The sequence below is a fragment of the Hermetia illucens genome, chromosome 4, assembly GCF_905115235.1.
Source record: "Hermetia illucens chromosome 4, iHerIll2.2.curated.20191125, whole genome shotgun sequence".
Classification (NCBI taxonomy): Eukaryota; Metazoa; Arthropoda; class Insecta; order Diptera; family Stratiomyidae; genus Hermetia; species Hermetia illucens.
In genome coordinates this window covers 111,429,437-111,444,292 of record NC_051852.1, presented here as the reverse complement: position 1 = coordinate 111,444,292, position 14,856 = coordinate 111,429,437, and the positions used below count along the sequence as shown (strand labels likewise).

The 14,856-nt window shown below is 41.1% G+C and overlaps 1 protein-coding gene across 4 annotated transcripts in view; it reads right to left on the bottom strand.

Annotated features, from left to right (window-relative positions):
* LOC119654863 (nephrin) overlaps nucleotides 1-14,856 on the bottom strand; it is a 339,369-nt gene that overhangs the window by 193,856 nt on the left and 130,657 nt on the right. For all 4 annotated transcript variants that reach the window (XM_038060449.1, XM_038060450.1, XM_038060452.1 and 1 more), the window contains exon 2: nucleotides 2,886-3,018. In XM_038060449.1, the coding sequence (XP_037916377.1) occupies nucleotides 2,886-3,018 (133 nt within the window). The remainder of the gene's footprint in view (nucleotides 1-2,885; nucleotides 3,019-14,856) is intronic.

The following is a 14,856-nucleotide window of genomic DNA, read 5'->3' as shown; positions in this document are numbered from 1 at the left end:
GAATTCAAGATAGCAATAAAACGAACGGAGAAATCAACTGGACCTGATGACACCGCATCTGAGCTCTAAAGAAGGATGAGTTGCGACCATACACTGTAACTCAGTGAGTTCTTCGGTTGAGTTAATGAGGAGGAGAGAACACCACTTGACTGGAAAAAAAGAATCACGGTTCCAATATGATCCAGTTGCTATCCGATACCTTCAAAAATGACAACCATATTCGCGGCACCGTTCAAATAACCGTGAATCAAACCGGGTTGGTCAAGAACTAGTTCCCCAGTGTTCCCGTCGCAATACACGTTGCGGAATTACTCATGGATAAACCCCGTGAGGAGCATCGCCTTCCTTGCATTGCATTTCTGGACCTAGGGAAGGCGTTTGACATTGCGCCATACGAACTCATCTGGTATGCTCCATGGCAACACGTAGTATGCTAGTTGCTCTTCCATAATCCGAAAAGTAAAGTTCGAAGTGTGGCGTCGCTTCGTGTCTCTATTGGTTTTCAGCAAGGAAGCGCACATTTACCACTTCTGCTTGTTCTCGTTGTGGAAACTGTCACAACATTCAGCGCCCTGTATACCGCTTTATGCAGATGATGTTTTCGTAGCACCTCGTAGCAAAGCCGATCTTCTATAACCCCTTATAAAATTGAATAATTTCTCATGCAACACAGTCTCAGATTGAATCTGAATAAAACAGAATTTTTGACAGTGACAGTGACAGTGGCAGTGACCTACCCAGAACTGAGCGATTAAAATATCTTGGATTAGTGCTATCAGCCCATGGTGAACTGCGTTATGAAATTGTTTCACGCTGGACATATCAACGAACGTGTCAATTCGAAAGCAAACCGCGGTGCCGTCCGACCTCTATGGCTTTGAGTAGTTGCCGACTATAAAAGAAAATGAATTACGTTTCGCGATAATGGGGGCCAAGTTGTTGTGTTAGACAAGTAGCGTAACACGCTTTGATCACATCCGAAATAAGGATATCCGCGATCTTGGAAAAATTACGAGAGAGGCCTCTTCGATGACATGATCACGTAATTCGCGCTAATGAAAATTCACTCTCCAAGATTGGTGTGAACGGTCGAAGGTAAACGACCAAACGGTCGACCGAAACAATGGTGACTTGGTACGCTGGATGGTGAATCCAAACCTCAATACTGCATCTAGAGCAGGCCTTTGACAGAGCAAAAGTTTCTGAACGGGACAAAGGTTGAAAACTCTCATAAAGTCATTCACCGAATTAATAATAATAATTGTTGGCGCAACAATTCATATTGGATCAGGGCCTTGAAGTGTATTAGACCACTTCATTCAAGACCGTAACAGTAGACTACAGCACTATGTTGGACTGTAGGCGGCAATGTGGTCAGCATTGCGCTCGCCCGAGATTGTTACCCTGATTTGATTGAGGTACACAGCTGAGTCGACTAGTATTCGACGTCAAATCGTGATACAAATCCCACTGCTTTCAGTGAGATTTGAACCGCGACCTTCCGTACGACAGCCTTGTGCTCTAATCAGTCAGCTATCTGCACATTCGCCGAATTAACGATCGCAAACTTGTCAATGACACCAGCCGTGTACATACCCCACCAGTGATTGAGCAAATCTCCCATTGTCAGCCTACACATCTACAGTTCGCTTGAAATCTAGTAACCAATCTGCCACAGCAATGTTAATTCCAGTTTCACGCGGGAAGCAGGTACTCTGACCGAGATCGAATTTAGCCTGCAGTAGCACGTTCATCTAGCGTATTTAATTCTCACGTTGCTCACCCTTGTAAGCTAGAAGTAATCGATTCCGGGCTCTGCTGTTATGGCTGTTAAATGGAACTTTGAACTGTTTCCAAGGTTAATAATTCAAGAATAAAAAGGACCCGCACAATATCGAAAAACTAGATAGAAGTCATATGGATTAATTGAAACGAACTTAAGAAGTTGAAGGTCGCAAGGATGTTGTAGTATCTAGCTAAATTGACAGAATGTACCAATTACGTAAAAAAAATCCTATACCGAAGATAATAGGCAAATAAGTGTACAAAAAAAAATTCAAATAAATCTATCTCGCACCAGACGGATTTTCAACCCCCAATTTTAATATGACTGCATCTGACTTCTAATAAAAAGAAAACAAAGCAATAGCATGAATGGTAACGATTTGCATTTTATTGAAGTCGGGGAAAAAGATTTCAATATTGAAGGGAATAATTCAAAGATCTATTAACATTAACTGCATTATTTCTCATAAATTGTATATTCTGCCTCATCAGTTTCCTGGCGTTGACAAAAGTGGAACGGTTACAAAGCGTCCTTCAATTAGAATTGAAGGGAATATCTTTGGAATACACTCAGCGGGAAATACTTCCGTGGAGTACTAGTATATAACTTAAAAATTTATTTTTTAAACGGCCTCCTTGATTCCTTCCGTTCCCGGCAGAAAAGATAACGAATCCTCACCACATATTTCAATTTCGGGGTACCCCGAAGAATGTGTAAGTCTCTCTTACTTTGCCATTTTGACGCCTTCAATCCATTACCTTTGAATCGTGGCACGACGTAAATGTAACTACCACAAAGCAAAGTGTAACTCTTCCAGCCGGACATCAATCTAGAAAAAAATTCCCTCGTAAATTACCTGCATGAACTTCCTACTTTCATCTTTTCCCCTGTGATTTCAGATTCAAAGGCAAACGAGCGAAAACCAGATCAAAGAGTCTTTGTATACACCAGTAAATACCAGTAATGCCAGATCCTGTTAATGCCACTACGGCCAGTAAGCCATGAGCTATATTTCACATGTCCAATCTCCTTTGATTCCCATGATTTGCACGACCGAGTTCCGAACATCAAAAGAAATTCAGATAAAGTAAATGCTCACCTGTAAATAGGTTTCGAGTGTCCTTCTTTGTACCAAATGACTAAAGCTACTTTATCCTCGGGCACCGGTGGCGTGACATTGCACGGCAGCCTCCCGACTGTTCCTTGAACTGCTTCCGATATCATGAAGGGACCTGAAAAGGAATCAAATAGAAATCGATGAGAAACGAATTGGAAAAGAAAATCGGATAACAAACATAAATGTGAACTACTGGGAAATTGAAAATTTTCCTGAAATTTCGCATCGTAACAGTTTGAAAGGGGGATCAAATATATTTTGTGAGATAATGACAAGAGAAGAGTGAATTTCGGAAATTTTTTGGTGTGGAAAGATGCAATGGAAGCAGAAAGGCTGATAACTCCCAGCCTAGGCTGCACTTTGGCTTACTAAGCGAAAACAGCAGAATTGAGTGCTGTTATACAACATGGTGGGGTTTAGGGACATGGTGGGGTGGGTTTACGATCGTAAAAACAATGTAATCGAGTCTAGTCAGTAAATCCTTAATTTGGGCTCCATTAAACAAAAGCCTATTGAAGAATTATCGCCTTAAAGATTGAAACTTTTCCATCATAAAAGTTAAACTCGACGACAGAAAAGACAATCTCGAAGAAAGTATGTTCTCTTCAAAAAGCGCTTTAACTCGACGGTCCCTCCAGCTCCGTACTCTGACTTCCAGGGATGGTTCCCACATTATGACATTATATTGTTCCGCTCTAGTGCCATATGAAAACAACCAAACGACAGCATCCCAGATGTAATTTATGGTAAATGCTTTAATCTCATTTCCAGATCGGTACCTTTAGGATTTTCCTGCGTACACTTTTATGGATGATTTTAGCACTCTGTATGCTCATGTAAATTACTTATGCTCGGCTCCCTCGTTCCAAGACGAGCAGCGCTTTTTCATTGTCGCAAAATATATTCGGTTTTGCGGTGAGGCCTTTTGAAAATCCCATATCCCTTTCAACAGTCCCCACTGGAACGAAGCCTGGACGATTTTATAGCATAAATCTTCCACGGCGACTCTACGTACGTTAGCGAAAATGCGAGATGGATTTTCGGAATGCTTGATGAAAGGACCTACTTCAGAAGCCTTTTAGTTACATGGACTGTAGAACCAAGCCTTCTCGAAATAAAAAGTAAACATATGTATACATACATGAAAGAAAGATCTCATTTACCGTTAGAACAAGCTTTCTCATTTTCCGGGTAGCAGTTCGCTTCCATATCATTTTCCTTGAAAAGAAAATATGATAACGTGTCGACGCCTGAATTTGGAAATGTCTTAGGAAATTATGAAATATAATCTCACGGATAAATATTATACAGGTATCTTTCTTTGACTATTCGGCAGCGGAGCGACTACTCTTCTAGATTACGTCCTCAGTGAGAGATTGCCAAAAGGGTGGAATAGAAAAGCGAACATGATATGCCTTTATAATGAATATTTATGTCCGTGTATCATGTTCAAATTCTAAAATATGCATAGAAAAATCCTGTCACGGTAGATGCCAGTGAGGTCTTATTCACATGTGTGTTGCCCGGAAGTGGGGAAAGTTATCCATCTCAGGTATTCACATCGAGTCACCTAAAGGGATTTAATATTATATAACATTAGGTAGAATTTGGAAAGTTTCGGAAAAACACCATCAAAATTCACTGAATGTTGCGAACTCTACCGATGGGGGTGAGGTAACAAGATAAGGCCAGCAGAAATGCTGCGAAAATTAATTGAAATAGGTTGGGCATCCTAATCTGAATGCCAAAATGCGTGTCTATATTGTATGGAATAGTTCCAACCTTGAAGCGATCGTGACTATTAAGTATCATTCATGGGCAAGAAAATATAGTGATCTCAATGGCCACAATATAGTGCGTCAACCACACCCATGCACTATCGTTTTTTGATTAAGGAAATGTGCTTCAACAACGATTGTAGTTTGGAATATGTCTCCAGCGCCTAGCGTTGGATGGCGTAGAGAGTGTTCTTCTGTATAAGCAACTGTAACCATGTGTGCTTCCTGCTGTCGCGAAGGTATCAGTTGAAATCATACCGAAACCCAACGAGGAGCAACTCAAAAATTTGATCGACAAAGGCAAGGCTTTCGCTTTGGACCCATCTTCATTATCACATTATCGTTCGATCTACTCTTTATCGATTTGGAGAAGGCTTTCAACACCGTTAACATGTATGTCTGGAATGCTTTACGCAAGAAGGACATTTCAGAGAAATTAATAGCTAGCTAATATATATGTCTGTTTATATGATAGTGCTAAACGCCACGTGCTGCATACTGGTGAAATCCCGGAGAAGTTTCAAGTCCATATTGGGGTCCCCTAGGATTGCATTTTGTTCTTTTCGTTATCAGTAATCAGCTGCCTTTTCAAGGTTTCATTGGATGCAACATTAAAGTTGTCGATCTATTTGTAAGTAGGAAGTATGTTTCTTTGAATTCGTCCATGGAGGTGAAAAGTCTTACAAAGCAATGTCCGCTCGAGCTTAGCAACCCGGAATATCGGAGGTAGAGCATGTGGGATTCGCACCGACTAAAGACCACTTTGGTCTCTCTAAGCATAGCCGTACGGACAAACTTTTGCTTTCAGGCACTCTGCTTCTGCTCCTTTCTGTCTTCCTCTTCCCCCCTGCCCACAATTATTTCTTTAGCCAAAATGTCAATTGGCATCATGCCGACCCACCAGTACTGTCTCATCTGATGTGTTTCTAAAGCCAGCCACCGATAAACCGAACTTCTTCCGTACCCAAGAGTTTACAATTGCCTCTGCCCACACAAGTGACACAAAAAGCAGAATGAGTCACACTACCCCGGCTAGAAGCAATCTTCACCAGTGTTTCGGCCCGTCAATATTCAGCAACATTCTTGCAGTACTCACTGCTTTTTTGCATGGATGCTTTTGATGTTTCCTAAAGTTCAGTTTGGCATCAATCTCCACCCCTCAGGTATTAGGCGGGCTTGAAACGACCATATATCTACCGACTTCCATCTTCATAGTGTTCTTCTACAGTTCGTTATTAATATCACTTCCGTTTTCTGGTCCGCAAGGTTAGCCTAGCTCTTTTTACTCAAGTCTTTGCTTTTTCCGTTGCGTAGACCTCCATATGGTCTGGGTGGGTTGCTGCAACAATCGTAGCCTCTTTTGGGATCAGAAGACGAAAAATCCCTTTATACGTGAAATTCCATATCAAGTGACCTAGTACCGGGGCCTGTGGCACCCCCGCCGTGACGAAGTAATCTTTGGGGTCCCAGGCTAACCACAGACTTCTCTCTAAAAAGCAATTTCTGACCAGACTTGCAAAATATCCGGGAACAACTATGTTAGCCACAGTTCTAGTTACTGCCGTTGAATGACATTTGACATTCAATCCCAACAAAGCGCAAAAAATCTTGTTAGGTTCACCATCATGTTTATGTTAGCACTCTGAAAAGTCATTGTTGCTTTCGATGATGAGTACTAGTTTGTTATAGATAACTCCCTTATCTCCCCATTGTATCCAACAGACAATTTGACAATTTGACGCGGGATCTCCAGATTGCTTGTTGCGTTTGGGAAGCACCATCAACTTTTGTTTTTTCACTAAGCAAGGAGCATTCCTTCTTTTAGGCACGCCACAAAAAGGTCATTGATAACAATGTCATCCAAACCTTATTCTAGACGATTTTACCATATATTTTCCGCAGCTTTACTGGAAGCATCATTCCCTCATTTGGAGATGAGTAAAACCTCTAGTCTTACCTTCCCCTGATTTTCCTGAGGTTTCTGAGGTGCTTGAGGCTTCCGCATGCTCCTTGAGAGATAAGAGTGAAAAAAAGAGAGTTTGGGCGGCAGCTTCAGCCATTCTCCTCACGTACTTCATTTTTCTGGGAGTTAAGTCCTTCTTTATCTTCGGAGTTTGCCAGCCTGTTGATTCTTTCAACCGTTTGCGCTGCCTTTTCCCCGGTTACTTGTTCCTCGTGTTTTAAACAAGCATAATTTATATCGGCTGGCTTGCCGTTTCACTCCTCGCCTTCACTCTTTATTCATTTTAGACCTTGCCGTACGCCAACCTGGTGTACCTGATGACCCTTATATTCTATTGAATATTCCGGGGTTCCTTGATAAATTCGCAAAGCTAGAAAATTTTAATATCTAGTGCCATAAAGAAGCTTTCGATTTCTTGCAGCATCTTACGTCGTCACTCGGGCAATAAGGCGTCATAGTTTCCTCCTTTCTGGATCGCACTACACTTTCCCCTTTCGGAGTAGTATTTTCATCCACGGAGGCTTGTATCCATATGAGTCCAAAATGTAGCTAGTTCCGGGCGATAAAATGCCATATAAGCCTAGGTTTCGACTATTGCACTGCAATTGTAGAACACCGACGGCTGGAAGTGGGTTTTCGATGCACTGCATCGTAACTTTAATCCTGTTCTGTTCCTCCATGTTTTTTTTTATTGGTATCCTTCCCATAGCCATAAGTCGCATAAGCATGTACTTTCACGTTTGTCTCTGGATGTGTGCATTTGACTGCTCTTAACACATTCGCCGAACATTCCTTATCCTCAAAAAGGGACGCGCCTGGTAGAAGATTTGGCAACTCCCCACAGGATCTAGGAAGTATCTGAAAATATCAAGGAAGTGTGGAGCGAACTTGATTTCGCTTGTCGCAGTGACAGTGGTGACTTCATCTTCGTTACTCTGTCAAAAATTTGTTAATGTAACTGCCTCAACACCAACATCAAATTGAAGCTATTCCGCTTCAATGTTCTCTCTAAGTTACTATATAGGAGGAAAACATGACGACATGACCGCTACTGTTACTTAAAACCTCCAATTTTTCTTTAATCCATGTCTGGGGTATGCCATCGCGGTATTCTGATCCAAAGAAATAATTAACTTGGAACTGAATCGGCGTACGAGCCAGATACTCGTAAACGTGTTGATCAGAAAGTGCAAGTGGCATTGTATGTATCATACATTAAGGAAGGTCAACATCTCTGTTGTGGGTTATGTCACTATTTTGAGTCTATTCTCGTCAATTTCCAATTTTGCACTAATGTTAACCAGTGGGGTTTGGTTAGCCGAATTTCACTGTCTCCATTATCTCTAGGCTTCATTCCTTTTGCTTGTTAACCGCCAACAGGTAGATTTTCGACTTCAAATACTAGTTGGTATTACGCAAAGGACATTAGTTGTCGAGCGCCACTTCCTCCAGCTTACACTAAAGTATGAAGCAGTTTCGATCATTGAAGTTTTAGACCGTTTTGTGTGTTCATTCTCCTAAGTGACACGATTGGAGAACTCGCTGAACCAGAGTGTTATGCTCCAGTTCTATGCTCACAGCAACTCAACCGTTGGTCCCGAAGGGCGTCACAAGATGTGGCTGGAAACGGATCGATGAATATAATGGATTAAAGGGTCTATCTATCGCAACAGGTAATGGTGGGTGTGACGCGCTCGAGCTCCCAAACCTGACAAGTTCACAGTAGTGTGCGTTGTGTCAAAAGAAAATATTCTAGAACGCTAGGGACGCAAGGGCTGCCGGAGATAACAATGATTTCAGAAACGTACAGTGCATCGCGAAAAAGTTTGCATGTGCTCGTAAATCTTTCGATGGTCCTGGGAGAGATGCTAATGGTTGACTGCTCAGGAATTATGGCAAGTAGCTAATGAAGTGGCAGACGCGCTTCATCACAGTTCTTAACCGTATGACATCCGGTGAAATCTCGATCCTGCTATCCAGCTGGAGTAAAGTCGCCGAGTTTGAAGTTCTTTGCACAGTGCTTTTCATCGCTGTTCCTGCAGTCTCTACTTACCTGCTAGTTCTATTTCTACGAAAATCTCAGGAATCCGAAACCATTCTCTGAGAGTGGAAGACAATAGATAAAACCATTCTGAAATGGTTCAAGGAACATCAGGATAGTTCAGTATGCTAAATTTAGATCTCCACTTCACATGCTCTTCACTGATTTCGAGGAGGCTTTTGAGTACTCTACGCACGTATGGTGGTCAAAACCACGTGCTGTACTAAAGTAAAATCCCAGAGGAATTTTAGGTCCAAAGTGGAGTCTACCTGAGTTGTATTTTGCCAACGATACTATTCTTGTTTGTCATCGGTGAAGTTTCCCAAAGGCTCTTACCCGAGGGACGTTAAGGGCTTCAGTGGACTATGACATCTTTGTTCAAATAGGTACATAGACTACTAAGGTGATTTCTGCCGGGTTAATGATAAACGAGAATATAATTAGGATTCTCAGTATGATCGGTCATTGCAATCTTTCTGTTTACATTAGTGGGCAAAACATTACGGGCTTCGATTAGCTTGTGTATCTTGGCAACGCTATTTCTGCTGATTATGGGACTGACCTCGACGTTATCGTAGGGATTAATCTAAATCCACCTGTTTTTGCTCCTATATGGGAACTTCCACTCGAATGCTCCAAGCTTTCGTTAACACCTATATCCGTTGTGTCATCGGTTATTTGTATCTGGTTACACCCCATCACGGACGAAGAGCTGCGTCAGCGTACGGGATTGATACAGATAGATATGTTGGTGAGAAAGCTAAAATGGGTTGGAGCTGTCTTGCAAACTATATCGTGCGTGGGTTTCCCTAGAAATACATATCATAGAATAGTAGAGAGGGAGTTTAAGCTTCCATGGAGAAGGGTGCGTGGAAGGTAAGTGCGGGGATCTGGTGGCGTGATGGTTTGAAACGAATAATGGTTTTGTACCAACCCTGCCCTAATTTTAGTCGGTTGAATGGGTTGACATGCTTGTTCCATCGTGGGAGAAACTCTAATTAAACTAACACTTTTCAAAACACAGCTCTGTATTATTTTATGAAGCCAGTCATGGATATAAACCGTGAGTGGTGCATGAGTATCGATGCAAGATACAAAATAATATCCTTCCTCAAAGGAGGATAATACACTAGAGAAAAAGTTGTATTTAATATCATGTAGCTAGCTACTTAAAAATCATCTGAACTATACTCTGTAGGTGATATCCCTCGCAACTGGTAAGAGCTATGAAAAAAATCGAAGAAAGCCAATGCGTTTATACATTACTGTAATTCTCAGGTTGTAACTCTCAAGGTAGAGCAAAGGTTACTCGATCTCCATCACTTTACTATGTTGGATATCTGTTTTACACAGATAGCTCGTCGCTCTCACCACTGGAATCTGCAATAAACTGTGCAATTTTTTCAAAAAGATTTCTAACTGCTGTGTGTATTCTACAGGTAGTTGACAGCTAAATTTTTCAGCTATAACTATCATGTAAGACATTTTTAAAGCTTCTAGATGTTGAGTCAAACTCTAGTTAGAATATGCTAGAATATGTATGACTGGTTACCTGAAATTCACAACCGGCTTTCGGGGGAGAATCTCAGTTGTGGTGCACTATTTGTAGAACTTTTGTCATCTGATTAAATTATCGCTGTAATATATCTAGATGATGTTCAAATCAGGGCAGATCATTCCAAACTCTCTCGCATTCCCAACAACTGCAGCATGTGATGAATGTTTTAGAGGTAAGGATACAACGTTTAGTTTACTCAACATAGCATTATATGTTTATATTTTTTCTAACAGTGCTTGTATAGACGTTTCAAAGTTTGGTTTGAAATAGAGCTTGAATTTGTTACTGGATTTTTTGTTGTCACATAGTTGATAATTAGCAAATCCCACACCAGTTTTGACAGCAAATGTGGTAACAGTGAATTTAATAACTACACAAAGAGTAGGTAAAAAATATATATCCTAAAACCCAATGTAAGCAAACATGTGAAGGTCGGAACAAAGAGCTTTCATCTCTCATTAGTGATTATATTGTCAAGAAACATCCCGGTTGCCGCGTTATCAAATTAATCAATTTTTAGTCCCCACTTACTCCGTAAGGAGAATTAAATTTCCCACATACCCAGATTACCACCAATTTGGTCGGAAGTAACGAAACCGCAGCCAAAAGTGAAATATAGTGAAATAAGATCCCCTTCGAATTACAACATATAGAACTGAAAACGTCTTACAACTGACAAGAAAGACACGACTAAAAACTCCTACGATATCATCTGCTCCAGCCCTTTGAGAAACACGACACCCCATTTAACTAATTGGATATATTTGATCCTTTTGTTATCAACAACCATCAGACAGATTACATTCCACGAATACGGTATAATCCTGTTGCTGTTATTTCACAAATTGTTCCGAGTCATTGGTTCCCAGGAACAAATACACTCGACTACGATACTTCCCTCTTGGATTCCTTTAACCCTAAGTTCGTCGCGTTGAATATCAACAACAGCCACGTCCATGTCAGCTTTTTCGAACATTCCACTGGGTCGCACGGAGACAGCTTGACATTTTATTTATTGTCGTTGAAAGGTCAAATTGTATACATGTTAATATTTACGATATTATTCCGTGTCAGACCGTCAGAGTTTGTTGAGAAAGGTTTGAACGCTGACTCCTGCTGTACATTGATTTTTCCTCCTTTCCATTGGCAGGCATTGAAATTGCAATAACTCGCCATTTCAAATGTACAACGCAGACTTAAAAGGAAAGCGGAATTGAATTTTTTTTTCTCTTCTTCTGTAGCCTAAGCTTCTTGGGAAGATTCAGCAAGACACGAAAGTCGTACTCAGATAATTGGATGCCAACCGAATCAGCCACATAATCCCATAATGTCTGCTGGTGGTCGCGAAAAGAAATTCAGCTCAGCGTTTCTGGAGAGAAAGTGGTAGTGACTTATTGCTGCTGAAGGAACTGATAATCATCTTAGAAATGTCATTTTTGCAAGTGAGCACGACCAGGCGGCATTAGAGGTGTAGGGTAATACCAACAAAGGGAAACCGTTAGCTTTGCATCAACCAGTACTGATTTGCTCTGTGGATAATGCTCCCCATCCCCAACAAAAACTTTATCAGAATTATCCCTGCTCCATCACCTCCCGTCATACCCATGTCTACGACGACTTCTGGCTCAAAACGTCGTCCACTTCTAGTTCGAAAGCCTGCTTTATTGGAAGCCATCTGTCCTACTACCCTATTCTACTCGCAATAGGTCTAACTGTTGGTCATTATCCTTTATTCGTGACACGGTTCATTAAAGCCGACATAACACCCAAACGTATCTGTGTTCAAGCTCGAATGTTCGTAAGTGGGAAGAACGCAACGAATATGACATATATCCATGAGTATACTAATTAAGAAGCTCTCATTACTCTATGAGATGTATCTTGGTGATATGCGTCCTTAGCCACAAACAAACAAAAGATGTTGCTTCAGATCATTTCGTAACTTTGGCATTCATCTTCTGAAAAGGAAATAATTAGCTTAATATTTTCAGAAAAAAATGAAAGAATAAAATGTTGGAAATTAGCCGAATAAGTAGGAAAATTGAAAAAGTTTACCAACCATTTTCCAGTCGTAAGATAATATTCTTTCCTTCAGATTTTTTTTATATTTGGGACTGTATTTAATGCAGTAACAATTATTTGTCAATATATGGGTGATAATTCACTGATAAATATGTATGGATGCCATTTACTCCTACGTGTGGTATGTGACAATTACGCTTGAATCATGCATAGGCACACAGATAGATGAAAATCTGTTTCCCCTAGCTCCTTTATAGAAAGTCACACTTCCTCTTTTATTGTCTACGTCAAGTGTTTCTAGCACGCTTCAGTTACCGGTCACCCGGGGATAGTGGATCTTAATATATGTTTAATTTGTGACCTATTCACTGCCATTTTTCTGATCAATTGTAGGCAGAAACAATGCTATCGAGATTGTTTAACATTTTCAATTTACCCTGAAAGACTGCAAAAAGGAAAAGTGCAATAACCCGTCAGACTGAGATCCTAATTCCACAACTCGCTGGGGGGGAAGATCTGTCTTCGGCGCTGTCGACACGTTTGTGGAAAGATGTGAAGCTCCATTTGTGTCCTTCGGACTATGTATCATAGCGAACTTCAACAGAAAGGAGAAGAAAAGCGATAACGGAATACACCCCTATTAAACATCGTTTTATAAATTAATATAGCCGGTAGAGTTCATGACAGTTTCCAGTATCATACGTGGAAGAGTTCACCGTGATGCTGTACTTGCAGGTCTGATAAGAAGGTATTTTAAGGGGGTGGAGATTCCCCGGGTGCAGAGTTTCTTCGAGGAGCGTCAATTAAAATTTCAATGGAAAAAATAGATATTTGGGGGTCCGGGAAATTTCCACCCTAGACTAGTATAATTTTCAACCTGAGCCCCGTTTTCCCGCACAATTTTCATCCCGGGGGTTGAATAACATAAAAGAACACAATACCTGAAGCTGTCCCATAGTTGAATGGTATTCTAGCAAACACTTTTCGAGAAGAAGAAATGTGTTCTATAATGGATCTCTTATTCGTTAATGCCACCATTATCCTCCGAGCAGCAGAATATTAGAGTAACACTGCGTGCATTGGTACCCACGATGGAGCATAAAACCTGATAAACGCCTGCTGAACCAGATTTTGTCAGATTTTCCATCAGTCGCGACCTCAGATGGCGGATAAAGGCGTACCTATTGATGTGTAAATATGTGGTCAAGCACTGTTCTGGTACATAGATCAAAATTCTTATCGGAAGTATACCGGAACATGAAAGCACCACTAAAGGCGAGAAAAGTAGAAGGAGGGTTGGAATCCCAGCACCCGCGGTTTTTATGTGTGTCTGAGTTTGTTTAGGATAAACAAACGTGCACTATGTGTTCGGATGGCTCAAGTAGCTAGAGCGCTGGGCGCGGTCAAATCTTACGGGTGGCACAGAGATTTGTTATCGAGACTCGATATCGGATACCAGTCAACTCAGCTGTGAATGAGTACCTGAGTTAAATCAGGGTAAAAAAAAAATCTAAAAGTTTTGGAAAACCGAACGAAAAGTGCGGAAGGGGAACGAAATGCTAGACCAAAATCAGAGAATGTTATAGTAATGGCCCAAAAACATGAGGTCTAAGTATAGTGCACAGATCTCGATGAAGTCGCACCCAGAGAAGAAATCTGTGCTGCGCTAAAAGAACAATTTAGGTTGGAAAAACTGGAAGGAGTTTAACAAAATCATATGGTAGTATTCAAACGGCCATAATGGGACTATCAGTGGAAATTGTTGTCGGTTGGAAAAATTAAAATCAGATATTTTCTTCGTCGTCTGAGTGCGCAAATTTCATTGAAGAGGTACTTCGAGTGCCTCGTATTTGAAAATGCATGCATGGTCCGTTCGATGCAAAAGTTGTGATGAGATAGGCCAAGCGAAAGATGGGATAAATGGTAAATTTCCGGGGGTGGGAAATGCCACGAATTTAGGACGGTCTTGTTTGAAAGGAAAATTGAAATTTATTTGTATAAACCTCAATCATTGCAGTTTCCCTCAGGATTTACTTGGGAAGATTACCTACCAATTTCAGATGGCAATTGCCATCGTAAGTGAAAGACAGAAACCATCGTAGTGGTGTATGGATCATAGATTCGACTGGTGGAGTGGTGATATGGGCATATGGATGCAACTTTTTGTGAGAAAAAATAAGCAGTATATACGTGTATAGTGCCTCACGCATTGTCAGAATGTCCTGGTATGTTGAGGAGGACTGCATCTACAGCAATCACCAAGCAATTATATGCGAACTATGGGAGAAGCCACACGGCAGAGAAGCAGCATAACCGAAGTCATCACCACACATCAGGCTGATCTACAAAAGCGATGGAAGAGTAGACTTTTATAAGGGTGTGGCTGAATTAACTTACTAAAGTCGGTGAGCCCACGAAAAGAACCTCCTTGTGACAGAATGCATCGCCATAGCATGAAAACCCAACTACTGCTAGAATCGTGAACTAGCTAGTTTTCGATCAGCCTACCACCGAACTAGACGAATGGCTTAGGGGGCAGTAGGTAGGATCGATTAGGTGCAAAAAGGGCATGGATATTAGGAAGCCAGTGG